Source organism: Perognathus longimembris, chromosome 2, assembly GCF_023159225.1.
Source record: "Perognathus longimembris pacificus isolate PPM17 chromosome 2, ASM2315922v1, whole genome shotgun sequence".
NCBI classification, from domain to species: Eukaryota; Metazoa; Chordata; class Mammalia; order Rodentia; family Heteromyidae; genus Perognathus; species Perognathus longimembris.
In genome coordinates, this window is record NC_063162.1 from 65001312 (window position 1) to 65019131 (window position 17820).

General features: G+C 48.0%; 1 protein-coding gene across 5 annotated transcripts in view; it reads left to right on the forward strand.

Moving 5' to 3' along the window:
- Ogdh (oxoglutarate dehydrogenase) overlaps positions 1-13986 on the forward strand; it is a 74008-nt gene extending 60022 nt beyond the window's left edge. For 4 of the 5 annotated variants that reach the window (XM_048339359.1, XM_048339358.1, XM_048339360.1 and 1 more), the window contains exons 12-23: positions 575-727; positions 1877-1979; positions 2239-2367; positions 2603-2753; positions 2986-3113; positions 3413-3591; positions 3968-4039; positions 4804-4932; positions 5936-6008; positions 12441-12604; positions 12739-12893; positions 12988-13986. In XM_048339359.1, the coding sequence (XP_048195316.1) occupies positions 575-727; positions 1877-1979; positions 2239-2367; positions 2603-2753; positions 2986-3113; positions 3413-3591; positions 3968-4039; positions 4804-4932; positions 5936-6008; positions 12441-12604; positions 12739-12893; positions 12988-13108 (1557 nt within the window). In that variant the 3' untranslated portion in view covers positions 13109-13986. Of the gene's footprint in view, positions 1-574; positions 728-1876; positions 1980-2238; positions 2368-2602; positions 2754-2985; positions 3114-3412; positions 3592-3967; positions 4040-4803; positions 4986-5028; positions 5075-5935; positions 6009-12440; positions 12605-12738; positions 12894-12987 lie in introns of those variants that run through there. The other variant, XM_048339361.1, reaches the window with a different exon arrangement.
- The last annotated feature ends 3834 nt before the right edge of the window (positions 13987-17820 follow it).

Sequence of the window (17820 nt, forward strand, 5' to 3'; positions counted from 1 at the left end):
GCCAGGGGCTGGGAATATGGCCTAGTGGCAAGAGTTGCTTGCCTCATATACATGAAGCCCTGGGTTCGATTCCTCAGCACCACATATATACAAAAAGGCCAGAAGTGGTGCTGTGGCTCAAGTAGCAGAGTGCTAGCCTTGAGCAAAAAGAAGCCAGGGACAGTGCTCAGGCCAAATTCAAGCCCCAGGACTGGCGGGGGGGGGGGGGGGGAGGGAAGAAGACAAATCATACCACACAAGAGATCTCTCTAGCTCCAGTGTGTTCCAGGCCAAGCTCACCCCATGTGCTCCCCAGATAGGAGCTGCATGTGTGAAGAGAGCCAGCCATTCACGGGCCTCTCTGGTCTTGCCATGGACTGTATTGTCAATAGTTGATACTCACAAATCACTTTCATCTGATAAAACTACCCTGTTGCATAAAGGAAGGAGATGGATCTTCTAGAGAAAATAAACTGAGGCAGCACAGACACAGGTGTGTTGGCATTATGTAGATAAGGAAAGGACCTGGTCTGTGCTTCTTCCTGAGGGCCAGTTGTGATCTCTCACATATCTCTCACTGCTCTGCTCTGACCAGGTGTGTTACCGGCGCAATGGCCACAATGAAATGGACGAGCCCATGTTTACACAGCCACTCATGTACAAGCAGATCCGCAAGCAGAAGCCTGTGCTGCAGAAGTATGCAGAGCTGCTAGTGTCACAGGGTGTGGTCAACCAGCCTGAATATGAGGTGTGTCCTGGCTGCAGAGCTAGGGAGGCCAGAAAAGGCCACCAGTCCTTTCAATAAGACCCAAGTAAAAGTCACTGAAATGCTTTTAAGGATTGACCTTAAAGCAGTGTATTTGGAGTATTCTGGAGATGAGGTGGTGGCTATGCAGTAAATTTCTGTTCTTTTCTTCCCCTTTTTTCTGTGCCGATCTGAGCTTCTTTTGCTCAAGGCTAGTACCCTACCACTTGAGCCAGAGTTCCAATTCTGGGTCTTTTGTGGAGAATAAGAGTCTTACAGACTTTCCTGCCTGGGCAGGATCCTCATATCTCAGCCTCCTGAGTAGCTAGGATTACAGGCATGAACCACCAGCACCTGGCCAGTAAATTTCTTTTTTGGCTCATCTTGTGGAGGTGAGAGTTGAGTAAAGGGTCCAGATTGGTGAAGGGTCTATGTGACCTGCATCAGAAGTCCTGACTAAGTGAGGAGAAAAGTCCATCCAGGCAGTATGAGACGCTGTCAGTGTGAGATGGAGACATCTGCAGGAAGTGCACATCCTCCATGGCACATAGCAACTTGGAGACTGCACTAAGCCCGTTCTGTTCTTTTTTGTTGTTTTGTTTGGTGGTGGTTAATTGGAGATAAAGAGTCTCACAGACTTTCCTGTGCAGTCCTCAGATCTCAGCCTCCAGAATAGCTAGGATTATTGATATGAGCCAGCACACCTGGCAAGAACTGCTCCTGTTCTTAAGAAAGAGTGTGAGGGTTGAACTCCAACATTGTGTTGTCTAGTGTGAAAAGAACAGAAAGGGGGCTGGGGATATGGCCTAGTGGCAAGAGCGCTTGCCTTGTATACTTGAAGCCCTGGGTTCGATTCCCCAGCACCACATACACAGAAAATGGCCAGAAGTGGCGCTGTGACTCAAGTGGCAGAGTGCTAGCCTTGAGCAAAAAGAAGCCAGGGACAGTGCTCAGGCCCTGAGTCCAAGGCCCAGGACTGGCCAAAAAAAAAAAAAAGAACAGAAAGTAGTAGGCTTCTCCCAGTCTTAGAAAGGCTGTGCTTTGCATATGGAGGAGCATGGGAGGTCAGAAAGTCTGAGGAAGCCCAGAGGTATGGTGAGCCTGTATAGCATGATGTGCCATGCTAATCTGTTGTATATGCTCCACCCCCAGGAGGAGATCTCCAAGTATGATAAGATCTGTGAGGAAGCGTTCACCAGATCCAAAGATGAGAAGATCCTACACATCAAGCACTGGCTTGATTCCCCCTGGCCTGGTAAGCAAGGGTACAAACCATGGATTCCTTTGTGAATCTGATAGAATCATGAACCCTCTTCCCAGAAAAAACAAACCCTCCCACTACCCCTCCATGCTCACAGTAAAGCTTGGTCATCCCGAGGTACTCACAGGGAGTCCAGTTCAGGTTGTACTACCTCTCACTCTGGGTCTCCCTAAAGCCACATTTACCACAGTGAGGTTCTTAGATGTCCCTTTCAAAGCAGGTGACATGCCTCACCTTGTTCTTGCTGTTGTAGGCTTCTTCACTCTGGATGGACAGCCCAGGAGCATGTCCTGCCCCTCCACCGGCCTGGAGGAGGACGTTTTAGCCCACATTGGGAACGTGGCCAGCTCTGTTCCTGTGGAGAACTTTACCATCCATGGAGGTAACCCTGTGCTTGCCTGCAGGAATGTTGGCCCAGCCTGTGCCATGTGGAGACTCCCCTCCTTGGGCCCACTGGATGTCCTAGTGGGCCTGCCTCCCACTATCATCCCTTAGCAAGTAGCAGAGACAAAACTGAGAGATCACCACTTGCCATTAGTCAGAAACTCCTGTGTCAAGGTTGTTTCTAGAGCACAGGAAATGAGGTTTCTGGGTGATCATGGACCATTTCTCTGCAGGGCTGAGCCGGATCTTGAAAACTCGAAAGGATCTTGTGACAAACCGGACTGTGGACTGGGCCCTGGCAGAGTATATGGCATTTGGCTCACTCCTGAAGGAGGGCATCCATGTCCGGCTGAGTGGCCAGGATGTGGAACGTGGCACCTTCAGGTAATAGAGGTTTTTTGCCCTTCAGAATCAGAGATGCAGAGGTGGGGAGTGCCCACTGTCTAGTCAAGTCGCACTCTTCTGACTATAAATACCCTGTTAGTCACTGGGCGGGTTTGGCCCACATCTGGCAGGAAGCCTGGTTGTTGCCATGGACCTTTTGCTACTTGCTAAGAGGTCCTCAGCAATTTGCTGAGAGATCTGCATTCCTGCTTATCCTGTTGTTCTGCCTCAGCCACCGGCATCATGTGCTCCATGACCAAAATGTGGACAAGAGAACCTGCATCCCCATGAACCACCTGTGGCCCAATCAGGCCCCCTACACTGTGTGCAACAGTTCATTGTCTGAATACGGTGTCCTGGGTAAGTGCCCACCCCATCTCACTCCTGCCACTGTCTACTACCCCTTGTCTCCAGGCTGACTTCCTGAATACATCTTTCTTTTTTTCTTTTTTTGCCAGTCCCAGGGCTTGAACTCAGAGCCTGACCACTGTCCCTGGCTTTTTTTTTGCTCGAGGCTGTACTCTACCACTTGAACCACAATGCCACTTCCAGCCTTTTCTGTTTATATGGTGCTAAGGAATCGAACCCAAGGCTTCATGCATGCTAGCCAAGCACTCTACCACTAAGCCACATTTCCAGCCCTCTTCTGTCTTTTATAGGCTTCGAGCTGGGCTTTGCCATGGCTAGCCCAAATGCCCTGGTCCTCTGGGAGGCCCAGTTTGGTGACTTCAACAACATGGCTCAGTGCATCATTGACCAGTTCATCTGCCCAGGACAGGCCAAGTGGGTGCGACAGAATGGCATTGTGCTGCTGCTCCCTCATGGCATGGAGGGCATGGTGAGTTCCTGCCCCTCCCCACCAGATCCAGAGTCTGGATAAGACATACCTAGAACCCCCTACCTCAATCCCTGAGGGCTCTGGTGGTGCTTCCCATCCATCTGGATGCCACCTGCATATGCATACCTGGATTAAATATAGCAGGTGATACTCATGCAGACCACAGACATCCCAGAAGCATGGGCTCCCTCACTTCTCTGCTCTGCCTGCCCTGCCCTGTCCTTTGTTGTTGAGGAGGGGTGGAATTGAATGAACTCTGACATCATGGGAAGAAAACCAAAAAGAAGCAAACTAGTTAGGGAACAGCTCCTGGAGAAGCAGCAGGTGGGATTGTGTGAGAACTCCCAAACTAAATTCTGAGTGTGTCTGCTTTCAGGGTCCAGAACATTCCTCAGCCCGTCCAGAGCGATTCCTGCAGATGTGCAATGATGACCCAGATGTCCTACCAGTAAGTAGAGCAGACCTGTTGCCCAGCTGTGCTGAGAACCATGAGGAGAGTGGTCCATCTAGATGTCTTGAATGGTCACATCTTTGCTGGCCCTTTCTCTGGGTAGACCAGGGTAGTCCCACACCCACTGATCTTGAAATGATAGGCTTCCTCAGGACCCAGAAACTGAAAGTAGAGGAGGGTCGTGAGCTGGGAATATGGCTCAATAGTAGAGTGCTTGCCTAGCATGCATGAAGCCATGGGTTTGATTGCTCAGCACCACATAAGCAGGAAAAACTGGAAGTGGCACTGTGGCTCAAATGGTAGAGTGCTAGCCTTGAGCAAAATAAGCCAGGGACAGTGCTCAGGACCTGAACCCAAGCCTCAGGACTGGCAAAAAGTAAAACAACAACAACAAAAAAAGTAGAGGGTTGCTTCCATTTACTTCTTGCTGTTTCTGTCCCATGGTAATACTGGTGCTCTGGTTCATGCAAATACTGTGGAGGAGAGATCTTCTGGGCATTTTAAAAGCCGGAAGAAAACTGTTGGGACTCAGTATCTAAGATGCGAATTAGCTTTAGGCAATTCCTAAAAATGCTATCAATTCCCTGCTAGACTGTAGCTTTACACATTTCAGAAGAATTAAGTAGGAGTTAAAATACAGATACCAGCTGCTTCCTCCTCTGTTAGAGGGTGGAGCCAGAAGCTTCCTAAGGTCACTCACCCCATATGACAGGGTGCTCAGTGCTGCCACCTGACCACTGGCCCTTTCCTTCTGACTGCAGGACCTGCAAGAATCCAATTTCGACATCAATCAGCTATATGACTGCAACTGGATTGTTGTCAACTGCTCCACTCCTGGCAACTTCTTTCATGTACTACGACGGCAGATCCTGCTACCCTTCCGGAAGCCGGTCAGTAGTAGGCTCTCTACCCTGACCAGATCTGGCCTCAAAATGACCCTGGGCCCTACCCTGCTGTATTGGCACCAGAGAGCCTCCCACATCCCCCCCCACCCCAGTGCCACCTGCTTTAGAGTAGCTGGCCCCTGAAGGGGGCTATGAACAGGATGTAGTGTCAAGGACCTAGACTTGCTTGACTGCTAATGCCAGAGAACTGTTCTTAACTCCATAAACCAGGTCCTCCCAAGCCACTGAGCATTACATACAAAAAGGTCAAGGCAGTGAAAGGGGCCCCAAATCAGCTCCTGAGCTAGGTGTTGAAGGATGGGGAGAAATTGGGTAGGGGGCAAGTGGAAAAAGTGGTCCAGGAGTAGGACAGAGTATGGAAGGGCCCTGCTACCCCCCTGATCACTACTGGCAATGAGTACATGACTGAAGCCTGCAGCTGTATCCCTGGAAGCCTGCAGATTCATTTCATTACCCATGGCAGGGTAGGCTCTTTGCTGGACATCACAGCCTTAGATGGGCGGGAGGGTATGTGTGCTTTAAGACCACCTAGGAGCTGCGAGAGGCCACCAAGGAGAGGCTTGCTGCTCTTCCTGTTGGGTGGCCCTTGTTTTTTACTTTCTGTCTAGAATGACTTTTTCCCTTGGTGGTACTAGAGTTTGGACTCCAGGCCTTGTGTGCTTTGCTGGGCAGGTGCTCTGTCACTTGAGGCACATCTCAACCCCCCCACCCCTCGTGAAGATCTACGCCATCATGGGCATAATATTCTGTCTTTCAGCTGGCTGTCAGTGGCTCAGGTTGAGATCTAAAGGTCATGGTTTGAAAGTTCAGGAACATCTATGAACCTCTCCTCTCCAATTAACCACTAAAAAAGCCAGAAGTAGAGCAGTGGCTCAAGTGTTATAGCACTAGCCTTGAGCACTGTTACAGTTCCTAGGCTCTTGTTCAAGCCCCAGGATCAGCGCATGTGCGCACACACACACACCCCAAAAAAAAATCTGTCTTTCAGTTAATCATCTTCACTCCCAAGTCCCTCCTGCGCCACCCTGAGGCCAGAACCAACTTTGATGAGATGCTTCCAGGTAGGTGGGGAGGAGGGGAATTTGCTGGGAGGATAGAAGTTGGGGGCTTTTTTGCTGCTCTGAGGGCTTGCATGAAGTGCTTATATTTATGAACCTCCTTATGGCTTTTGCCAAATTGTAGGTCATGGGTAAAAGACCCGTAGATTGTTGTCTTTAGCCTGTGAATACCTCTAGAATTATGTTAGACACACTTGAGTATCAGATTACAGGGTGAGGTTGCTGCTGTGGTCACCCCTGGCCACACATGACAGCTGACCTCAAGCTGAGAAGTGCAGACTGAGTGCTTTAGAACAAAGGAAAGACACTAGGACCTCCACGTAACACACCAACTGCAGTGCTGTGAAGTGATCCTTTTGCTTGAGATTCCCATGTGCACAGTGATAAGTTTGAAGCCAGCCTGGACAAAAAAATCCATAAGATCCAGTTCCAAAACAAAAAGCAGGTACACTAGCAGAGTGAGAAAGCAAGTTGAGCAAGCTTGAGGCCCTGAGTTCAAACTCCCAGTACTGGCAAGAAAAGAAAGCTCCAGTTTCTCCACATTATCCTCTGCTTATAAAGTGATTATCTAAGAGTTTGGTATTTAGCTCAGTGAAAGAGTGCTTGCCTAGCAAATGCAAGGCCCTGAGTTCAGTCCTCAAACATTTAAATAAAACTTCTGCATGGCCAGGCACTGATGGCTCACACCTGTAATCCTAGCTACTCTGGAGATTGAGATCTGTGGATCATGGTTCAAGGGCAGCTGGGGCAGGAAAGTCTGTGAGACTTATCTCCAATTAACCACCAGAAAACCAGAAGTGGTCCTGTGGCTCAAGTGATAGAATGCTAGCTTTGAACTGAAGAGCTCAGGGACTGTGCCCAGGCCCATTGTTCAAGCCCCAAGACCAACCAAAACCAAAAAACTCTGCTCATCACCTTTATAGTAACAATAAAAATCCAAAAATAAATACTATATAGATTTTTTTAATGGCTCTTCAAATAATTAGTGGCATTGTCTTTGCAGAATCTGCTTATTGGCTATTTGTGTATCTTCTTTGGAGAACTATGTCCAAATGCCAGTTGTCATTTATTTACTTGTTTGTTGTCAGTTGTGGGGCTTGAACTCTGCCTGGGTGCTATCCCTGAGCTTTTCAGCTCAAGGCTAGCACTCTACCACTTGAGCCACAGTGCCACTTCTCCTGGACCAGACTGACTTTGAACTGTGATCCTCAGATCTCAGCCCACTGAGTAGCTAAGATTATAGGTGAGAGCCACTGGTGCCCCTCCGTGTCAAATGTCTCTTTACACTATTTTTATTAATGCATGTTAAAGCATGGGATTCATTGTGATTTTCCTTTTTTACTTATCCTTGTGATATTTTCATTCATGCATGTAGTCCTAGCTAAGGAGGCTGAGATCTAAGGATCATAGTTTGATGCCAGCCCAGTCAGAAAAATCCCAGTGAGACTCTTATCTCTAATTAACCACACAAAAAAGGAAGTGGAGTTGTGGCTCAAAGTGTTAGGGGGCTATCCTTGAGCCAAAAGATCTCAGGGCCTAGGCACTGGTGACTCATAGCTATAATCTTGGTTATGCAGGGGGCTGAGATCTGGGAATCAGGTTTGAAGCCAGCCTGGGCAGGAAAGTCTGTGAGACTCTTTAACTTAATTAACTACCAGAAAACCAGAAATATAGAGCTGTGGCTTATAGTGGTAGAGCACTACCCTTGAGCAAAAGAGATCAGGGACAGTACCCAGGCCCTGAGTTCAAGCCCCATGACCACCAAAAAAAAAAAAAAAAGTATGTATATAGGTGGGCAGATTTCAGCCCCTTGAGTAGAAAAGGTTCCAGGCATGAGCTACTAGAGCCCTGCTGGTAATGTCTTTGGATATATGACAGTTCTTTCACTTTAGTGGAATCCAATTTTCTTCTTTTACTGCTTTGGCCTTTGGTTTCATATTAAAGAAATCATTGCCATATATGAAGCTCTTGCCCTCCATTTGTTTTCAAGAGTTGTAGTTTTAGTTTTTGGGGTGTTTTTTTTGCAAATCATTATACCTTTATTTTTTATTATTATTAATTAAATTTTGTTGACAAGGTGTTGTGCAAAAGAGGTACAGTTACATAAGAGGGCAGTGAGTACATTTCTTGTGATATCTTACACCCTCGTTTTTCTTTCCCTTCCCTAGATCAGGTAGGCCTATATACAATACCCAGTGTACCAAAATCACATACAGTAGCCATGTGGCATATGCCAAAGGAAATTCACCTAGAACTTTAAATATAACATCAACAATAGAGTTTGCTTATCCTTGTCTTATATGATCATATATACATAGCTGTTGAGCTATTGTGATCCACTGAGAGGTCTATTTTAGACCTTTTTATGTTTAGTAGTTGTTTGGTTTTAGATACATAATGTAAGGCCGCTGACCCAAACCTGTGGAAATACCATTTGACAAGAAGTTTTTTGTTTCGCAGACCTGGTCTCTACTGTCGTTCTCCCCCCCACCCCCCCGTAGTTTTAGTTCTTAAAGTTATGTCTTTAATCCATTTTGAATTAATTTTTGTTTTGTTTTGTTTTTTGCCAGTCCTGGGGCTTGAACTCAGGGCCTGAGCAATGTCCCTGGCTTCTTTTTGCTCAAGGCTAGCACTCTACCTCTTGAGCCACAGCGCCCCTTCCTGCTTTTTCTATATATATGGGGCTGAGGAATTGAACTCAGGGCTTTATGTATACGAGGCAAGCACGCTTGCCACTAAGCCATATTCCCAGCCCTTGAATTAATTTTTGTAAATGATGTTGAGGACCTAAAACCTCTCGTATGGAGGTTTCCAGTTTTTCAGCACTGTTTTACCAGTGGCTCTGGTGGAAAGTTAGCCACATATGAGAGCTTACTCCTGGGCTCTCTTGTGCTATTAATTTGTCTGTCTCTACATGAATGCCACTAGTTTTGGTTACTGTAGCTTTATTGTAGGTTTCAAAATTAGAAACTGATTCTGGTGACTTTATTATTACTTTTTTTTTTTATCAGTTGTGTGGCTTGAACTCAGCCTAGGCACTGTCCCTGAGCCTCTGTGCTCAAGCTAGTGCTCTACCACTTGAGCCACTTCCGTTGTTGTTTTTTTTTAATTATTTGTCAAAGTGATGTACAGAGGGGTTATAGTTTCATACATAAGGCAGTGAATACATTTCTTTTTTTCTTTTTCTTCTTCTTTTTTTTTTGCCAGTCCTGGGCCTTGGACTCAAGGCCTGAGCACTGTCCCTGGTTTCTTTTTGCTCAAGGCTAGCTAGCACTCTGCCACTTGAGCCACTGCGCCACTTCTGGCCGTTTTCTGTATATGTGATGCTGCGAAATTGAACCCAGGGCTTCATGTACATGAGGCAAGCACTCTTGTTGCCACTAGGCCATATTCCCAGCCCGAGTACATTTCTTATCCAACTTGATACCTCCTCCCTCATTTTTCTCCCACCTTCCCCTTCTTCCCCCACTTCTGGTTTTTAGTGGTTAACTGGAGGTAAGAGTCTCACTGAGACTTTTCTGCCCAGGCTGACTTCAAACTGCATCCTCAGATCTTAGCCTCCAGAGGAACTAGGATTACAGGTGTGAGCCACCAGAGCCCACCCTCCAGTGATTTCATTTTATTTACTTTGGTAGACATTAAAGGTCAGGTTGGTTTTTGGTTTTTGTTTTTTTTGTTTTGTTTTTTTTTCTTTTTTTTGCCAGTCCTGGGGCTTGTACTCAGGGCTTCTTTTTTGCTTAAGGCTAGCATTCTGCCACTTGAGCCACAGCGCCACTTCTGGCCGTTTTCCGTATATGTGGTGCTGGGAAATTGAACCCAGGGCTTCATGTATGCGAGGCAAGCACTCTTGCCACTAGGCCATATCCCCAGCCCCATCAGTTTTTTTTTTTTTTTAATAAGTGGAAGTGTGTGTGTGTGTGTGTGTGTGTGTGTGTGTGTGTGTGTGTACGTGTGTACACACATACACAGTTCCTAAGGCTTGAACTTAGGGCTTGGGCACACTCCCTGAACTTTTTTGCTCAGGATCAGCTACCACTTGAGCCACACATCTACTTCTGGCTTTTTGGTGATTAATTGGAAAGTCTCAGCAACTGCCACAGCTGGGTTTGAGCTGAAATCCTCAGATGTCAGCCTCCTGAACCACTGATACTCAGCTTTGGAATCATTTTCTGAATTTCAGATTTTCCATTGCTAGTGTCTAGTTTCATCTGACTTATGTGCTGATTTTTGTATCCAACTACTTTGCTGCAATTGTAATACTAATAGGTTTTTAGTGCAGTGCTCAGGATTTTCTTTTTTTTTTTTTTTTTTTGGCCAGTCCTGGGGCTTGGACTCAGGGCCTGAGCACTGAGCTTGGACTCAGGGCCTGAGCTTTATTCTGGACCTTAGAGGAACAGCTTGCACTCGTGAACATCCTAGCTTTATTCTGGACCTTAGAGGAACAGCTTGCACTCTTTTATCATTGATTTTCATTTGTGACTTTCATGTTGAGAGTTGAGTTTTCATCATATAAGCCCCTTAGGTTTTCATTATCCCATTGTTATCATGGCCATCCATCCTAGTACTGCATGTCACAATAAGTCCTCCTGATAGTTTTTTGGGGGTTTTTTGTTTTGTTTTGTTTTGCCAGTCCTGGGGCTTGGACCCAGGGCCTGAGCACTGTCCCTGGCTTCTTTTTGCTCAAGGCTAGCACTCTGCCACTTGAGCCACAGTGCCACTTCTGGCCATTTTCTGTATATGTGGTGCTGGGGAATCGAACCCAGGACCTCATGTATATGAGGCAGGCACTCTTGCCACTAGGCCATATCCCCAGCTCCCAAGTGCTCAGGATTTTCTAAATACAAGATCCTGTTGCCTATGAACAGAGGTTATTTTGTTTCTTTTTGTCTTTCCTGGTAGTACTTCTGGTACTACAACTTCTGGTACAGTGAACATCCTAGCTTTATTCTGGACCTTAGAGGAACAGCTTGCACTCTTTTATCATTGATTTTCATTTGTGACTTTCATGTTGAGAATTGAGTTTTCATCATATAAGCCCTTTAGGTTTTCATTATCCCATTGTTATCATGGCCATCCATCCTAGTACTGCATGTCACAATAAGTCCTACTGATAGTTTTTTGGTTGTTTTTTTTTGCCAGTCCTGGGGCTTGGACTCAGGGCCTGAGCACTGTCCCTGGCTTCTTTTTATTTTCTGTATATGTGGTACTGGGGAATCGAACCCAGGGCCTCATGTATATGAGGCAGGCACTCTTGCCACTAGGCCATATCCCCAACCCTCCTCCTGATAGTTTTTATATTTGTAAATTCATGAGGAGTATGAATGGAGTAGCTGTAAGATATTTTGACATAATTGTTCCTAAAGTCTGCAGTGGGCTGTTACAGAGAATAACCTGTTGTTAATTTTGTACTTCTTGTTTTGCTTTTTTTTTTTTTTTTTTGTACCGGGCCTAGAACAACTCCAGGCCTGGCACTGTCCCTTAGGCTTTTTTGCTCAAGGCTAGCACTCTGCCACTTGAGGCACACCGCTATTTCCAGCTTTTTTAGTACTTAATTGAGAGATAAGAGTCTAATGGACTTTTTTGCCCAGGTTACATTTGAACCTCAATCCTCAGATCTCAGCCTCCTAAGTAACTTAAGATTTACAGGTGTATGCCACCAGCTTCTGGTTATTATATGCTTTATTTCCCCCCGTCCAGTCATGGGGCTTGAACTCAGGGCCTGGATGCTGCCCCTGAGCCTCTTTGTGCTCAAGGCTAGTGCTCTACCACTTAAGCCACAGCACCACTTCTGGTTTTCTGGTGGTTAATTGGAGATATAAGCCTCACAGGAACTTCTCTGCCCAGGCTGGCTTTGAATCATGATCCTCAGATCTCAGCTTCCTGAGGTGCTAGGATTACAGGCGTGAGTTAGCAGCACTCAGCTGTTATGTGCTTTTTCAAGTGCCCTTGGCCACTAAACTTAAGCAAAAACGCTCAAGGACACTGCCTAGGCCTTGAGTTCAAACCCCAGGACTAGCACCCAATAAAAGGAAAAGAGGGCTGGGGATATAGCCTAGTGGCAAGAGTGCCTGCCTTGGATACACGAGGCCCTAGGTTCGATTCCCCAGCACCACATATACAGAAAACGGCCAGAAGCGGCACTGTGGCTCAAGTGGCAGAGTGCTAGCCTTGAGCGGGAAGAAGCCAGGGACAGTGCTCAGGCCCTGAGTCCAAGGCCCAGGACTGGCCAAAAAAAAATAAGGAAAAGAAAACAAAAAGTTCTCTTGGCATTAGTGACTTCAGAGGCTGATGGGGGGCTGCTCTAACCCTTGGAAACCACCTGCCCTAAGCAACAAATGCCATCGTTGTGTCTCATGGACACCCAGTTCAAACAACAGCAGCAGTGTGGCAGGGCATGAAGAGAACACCAGCCCAACCATGGGAATTCTCTTGTAGGAACTCACTTTCAACGGGTGATCCTAGAAAATGGCCCTGCTGCTCAGAACCCAGACACAGTCAAGAGGCTCCTCTTCTGCACTGGCAAGGTGTACTACGACCTCACCCGAGAGCGCAAAGCCAGGGGTATGGAGGAGCAGGTGGCCATCACAAGGATAGAGCAGGTGAGGGCCAGTGGCGTACCAACTCTGTACTGGAATCCCTCTCAAGGCTGCTGAGCCTCCGGTATCTTGGCAGAATAACTGCCAATATTGCCTTTTTAAGAACACCAGTCTGACCTGATTCTTGCTCTCTCTAGCTGTCACCATTCCCATTCGACCTCTTGCTGAAGGAAGCACAGAAGTACTCCAATGCCGAGCTAGCCTGGTGCCAGGAGGAACATAAGAACCAAGGCTACTACGACTACGTGAAACCCAGACTCCGGACCACCATTGACCGTGCCAGGCCTGTGTGGTAAGGCCTCCACCCCCACCAGGGAGGTATACTGAACAGGAGCAGGTAGCCCACTCACTGACTGCACCTCGCTGCTCCCTCTCTCTTATCTCAGGTACGCTGGCCGGGACCCAGCTGCTGCTCCAGCTACTGGCAACAAGAAAACCCACCTGACAGAGCTGCAGCGCTTCCTGGATACAGCCTTCGACCTGAATGCCTTCAAGAAATTCACTTAGATGCTCCTGGGGTTACTCAGGCCATGGTCTCTCCCCGTGCCCATGATGCCCCTTGCTTCTCAACTAAAGAATAGTGCCTCAGCGCTGCCCACACCTCTGCCCCTTGCTATGCCGCACACTGTCCCCTGCTCATAGGAATTAGGCTCTTGTCCCTTTGCTTGGTTGCACCCCAAGCCAAATGCTGCCAGCCTATCTCACTTGTATCAGGCTAAGCAGCTTTCCTGGAGGCTGTGGGGAGCAAGGCAAAGAGCAGGATGACTGGGGAAAGGACAGCTCTGACCACAGCCCTTCCCTTGTGATCCAAGGCAGGAGCAGAGCTTCATCCTTGTCGCCCAGCAAGGCACAGATCCAGGACTGGGCATAGTTTTGTCAAGCTGGCAGGGTGGGCCTCAGCTGGGGAGTGTAGAGGATGACAGAAACCATGGGGAGCTCTCTGCCTTCTCTGCCATTTGAAGGTCCTGGTTTGTGTGTGGTCAGGGGGCCCTACTCATCCTGCCCAGGGCTGGGCAGTGTCTGGAGCCCATAGGCTCTATGGGGGGCACAGAAGCTCCCTTGGGCTCCACAGCTGGGGCACTGGCTGTCCCTTGTGGTCCTTCTGACTCCTCATCACCTTCTCTAGTTCCCCAGCCACCCTCTGCCCGACTTTCTTTCTGCTGTTCTTTTGAGCGCAATGGAGACTTTTGATGCATCCTCTTTGCTGTGCCAAAGCAGGTCAGAAACAGGAGAAGGGTAGGTGAGGCAGGGTGGGCCAAGGGGCCAACTGCCCTTCATCCCTCACTTTGACCTTCACAGGGACAGATCTGATTTATTTATTTTGGATAAAAAAGAAAAAAATAACTTTGCATTGCATTGGCTTGACCCATAAACTAAGTTACCCGGGCCTTGTGTACTGTCGCTCTGTGTGCTTCGTCTTCTCCCCGGAGAACAGGTTTGGCTAGGCCCTGCCACATGGCACACCTCACAGCCTTCTACACCCTCCCTATCGTCATAAGCAGCATGTGCGTGCAGCCTATGGCTGCATTCATGTCCTTGTAACCCATTCCACCAGGAAGGGTATTCTGTTCTCTGCCCATCCATATTTGAGCCAGCATGCCTAGTGGGTTTGGGAGTTTTTGTTTTTTATTTTTTGCAATACTAGGGTTTGAACTCAGGGTTTTGTCTTTTGCTAGGCAGGCACTCTACCACTTGACCCATATATCCCAGCAGCCTAGTCTGCAATTCCTGAGTAACTGGGTGACAGGTGTGTATCATAGAACCCAGCATTTTTATTGGTTGAGATGAGGTCTTGCACTGTCTTCTAGCCACCATCCCTAGATTGTTGCCTCCCAAGTAGCTAGGATTACTGGAATGAGCCTCCTCTGCACCCAATCCTAATGGGCTTGTCTTAATGACAATTATTGGCCAGTGCTCCTCCAAACAACTCATCCAACCTAGACATGAGACCCTATAACCAGCACAGGCTTGGTGCCACACACTAGGGGCCCACTATTCTTATCTCACTCTGAGTCAGATGCTAGTCTTCTGCGGGCAGGGCCTCAGCCACACATCTGCCAGTACTAATGCCATTAATACCTTTGGATGGTTTGTTTTTTTTCTCCCCCTGTATAGCAAGGCTTGAGGGTCTTCTCATTACATGGCTGGCAGTGCCAGGCAGGGCAGGTCCTTTGGTGGGAAGACTGGCCCTCACACCCAGAACTGTCAAGAGTAGGGTACTTGTGCATCTGCCTGCAGTCACCACACTCCCACGCCGCCATGGTACATCAGGGGTAGTGGGTGAGAGCTAGTTGAAACTGCCCTGGAGTTAGGAAGGCACCTCACTGAGTCACCATCGCCATTAGCTGGCCTCAGCCTGGTGAGCCAAGCTTTTACAAGTTCACACACACACACACCAAGGCAGGATGTCCTGTGCAAAAGCCACAGTGCCTACTAGTTACCACAGGCTTCAGGGTGCAATACCACAGTCCTCTGAACCACAGGTCCTGTTTGGGTTTTCCAAAGCTTTCAAGAGCTCCCTCAGGGGCTGGGGATATGGCCTACTGGCAAGAGTGCTTGCCTCACATACATGAAGCCCTGGGTTCAATTCCCCAGCACCACATATACAGAAAATGGCCGGAAGTGGCGCTATGGCTCAAGTGGCAGAGTGCTAGACTTGAGCAAAAAAAAAAAAGAAGCCAGGGACAGTGCTCAGGCCCTAAGTCCAAGCTGGCCCAAGTCCAGGACTGGCCAAAAAAAAAACCAAAACCTTCCTCAGTACCTCTCCCACTCCCTTACCCATCATGTCTTCCCTGTATGTGGCTCCTCAGAACCAGGCAGGCACTTCACAACCATGTTCATCCTGGAAGTTTTAACAACCCTCTCCTAGCCCCACATGCAGGGGACTGGCCACTTTTTCCCATAGTGACCTCTCAAGCCATGAAGCCGTACTGGCTCCTCTGGAACCTGGCTTCTCACGTTTGCTGCCCTTGTTTATTGTGGCTCTGCAGCAGAAAGACGGTGGCCCCGCTCCTTGTTTTGTTGGCAAATACCCTTATAGTGGCCACCTAGGACTTGTCATATTTGAGTTCTGATGGAGCCTTAGGTACTCACAAGCCTAACTCACTGGTTAGTCATTTACTCTGCGCGCGCGTGTGTATGTGTATGTGTGTGTACTGGGGCTTGAACTCAGGACCCTGAGCTCTTAACTCGCCTTTTTTTCACTCAGGCCAGCACTCACGAGCCCTACTTCCACTTCTGGTTTTCTGCCCAGATCAGCTTTTTATCTGTTGTTAGTCATGGGGCTTGAAGTTGGCCTGGGCACTGTCCCTGAGCTTTTTCACTCAAGACTAGTGCCCTACCACTTTGAGCTTCAGCATCACTTCTGGTTTTCTGGTGGTTAATTGAAGATAAGTCTTACGGACTTTCCAGCTCAGTCTGGCTTTGAGCCACTATATCCTCAGATCTCAGCTTCCTGAGTAACTAAAATTAGAAGCAGAAGCCACTGCTCAGCTGTCCTTGACTTTTGGGAGTACTACAGACATTAGGCAATGGGAGGATGTTATTAAGTAGAATGGGAGACAGACTAGGCAACACAGCGCATACATTTGTGTCATGCAGACCATTTTACCCTGGCATGGCTTCAGCATACACTTGGATGGGGAGTGGTGACTGGTACTCCCCAGGCATTGCGCTAATTCTATCTGGAGGTTGGAGGACTGCCCTGCCTTCCCAGTGGCCTGTCTGAGCCTCCTTCCCACATTCTAGGAGCTACAACCCGGTACTTGATTGGTCACATCTTTGGCCACTTAGGTGATAGTCACTGGTTCTGGGAATTTGGGATGTGTTGACATCTTTGGGGGCCATCATTCAGCCCAACATGGGTGGAGAACCTGTGCTAGGACAGTTTAGTGGAAGGTGAAAGGGGCATTTCCACTTAGTGGAGTCTGGTGAAGCCAGCAAAGAAAATTTGATCATCTCTATTGAGCCAGCATCATCTGGGGAGCAGTCAACCCGTGGCCCACTGACCCAGGGCTCCCCTGAGGCCAGTGGTCAGGAAGATGAAATGAGAGCAGTGTTGGTCTCACCACCACAGTGTATTGCTGATGATCTGTCCCAGGTGTGTGCATTCCAGACATTTGTAGGAACTGAGTGGTGTTGATTCTGCCTGCTCTCTCTCTTCTGTTGCCCACACCAACTGAGCCCAAGCCAGTGTGCATTGGGTGTCTGGATCAACCAGAGCAAAAGGTCATGTGGGGTGGGGGGATCTTAGTGGCTAAGAAAACCAAGGGCAGGTGGGGGAACTCATTTCATCTCCCTGGGAGCAGTCAGCAGGGTATGGAGGGTAGCTAATTTCTGTCTTTGCCTTGGAGATGAGGCCATCTTGCCTGACTCTGGTCTTCAGAGAGTTGGAAGCTTGTAGAGATGATGTCCATGGTGCGGTGGCTGGAGAGAAAAGCATAGAGGGTCCCCCTGGGGAGGAATGAGTGACCCAGGGCAGTGTATAGGTGATGCCGCCACCTGTTTCCACTGAGAACTCAGGCAGTGGGTTGTAGGGCTTATGGAACAGGACTCGTGAATACTATGAGTAAAATACACTCAAAATAAGAGGCATGCTGGGCACTGGTGTTTCACGCCTGCATTCCTAGCTACTCAGGAAGCTGAGAGCTGAGGATTGCAGTTTGAAGCCAGTCCTGGCAAGAAAGTCTGTTCTCACAGACTAGTCACCAGTTAACCACCAGAAAACTGGAAGTACGCTGCGGCTTAAAGTGGTCAGTAGAGCAATAGCCTTGAGCGAAAAAGCTCAGGGACAGGTCCTACACCCTGAGTTCAAGCCCCACAACCGACAACCACAAAAATAGGCAGTCCAAGCTCCTGTGGCTTGTTTGTAATCCTACTACTCAGGAGGGTGGGATCTGAGGATTGTAGTTCAAAGCCAGCCTGGGCAGGTAAGTCTGTGAGACTTCCAGTTAACCACGGAAAAACCTGAAGTTTGTGGCTGATGCTATGGCAAGTGAACAAAATGTCCACCAAGTATCTCATTTGAAGTAAGGAGTTCAGGTTTGATTTTGTTGGCTGATAAAAAAAATTGACTCAGTGCCATTTTTTTCATGTACTTACATAGTTACAAATTTAAAAATACAAGCATATGCTAATAAAATGTTTGTTCATTATGTAAAAAGAAAAAACTATAAAACGAAGCTGAGCTATGGCTCAAGTGGTAGAGTGCCAGCCTTGGG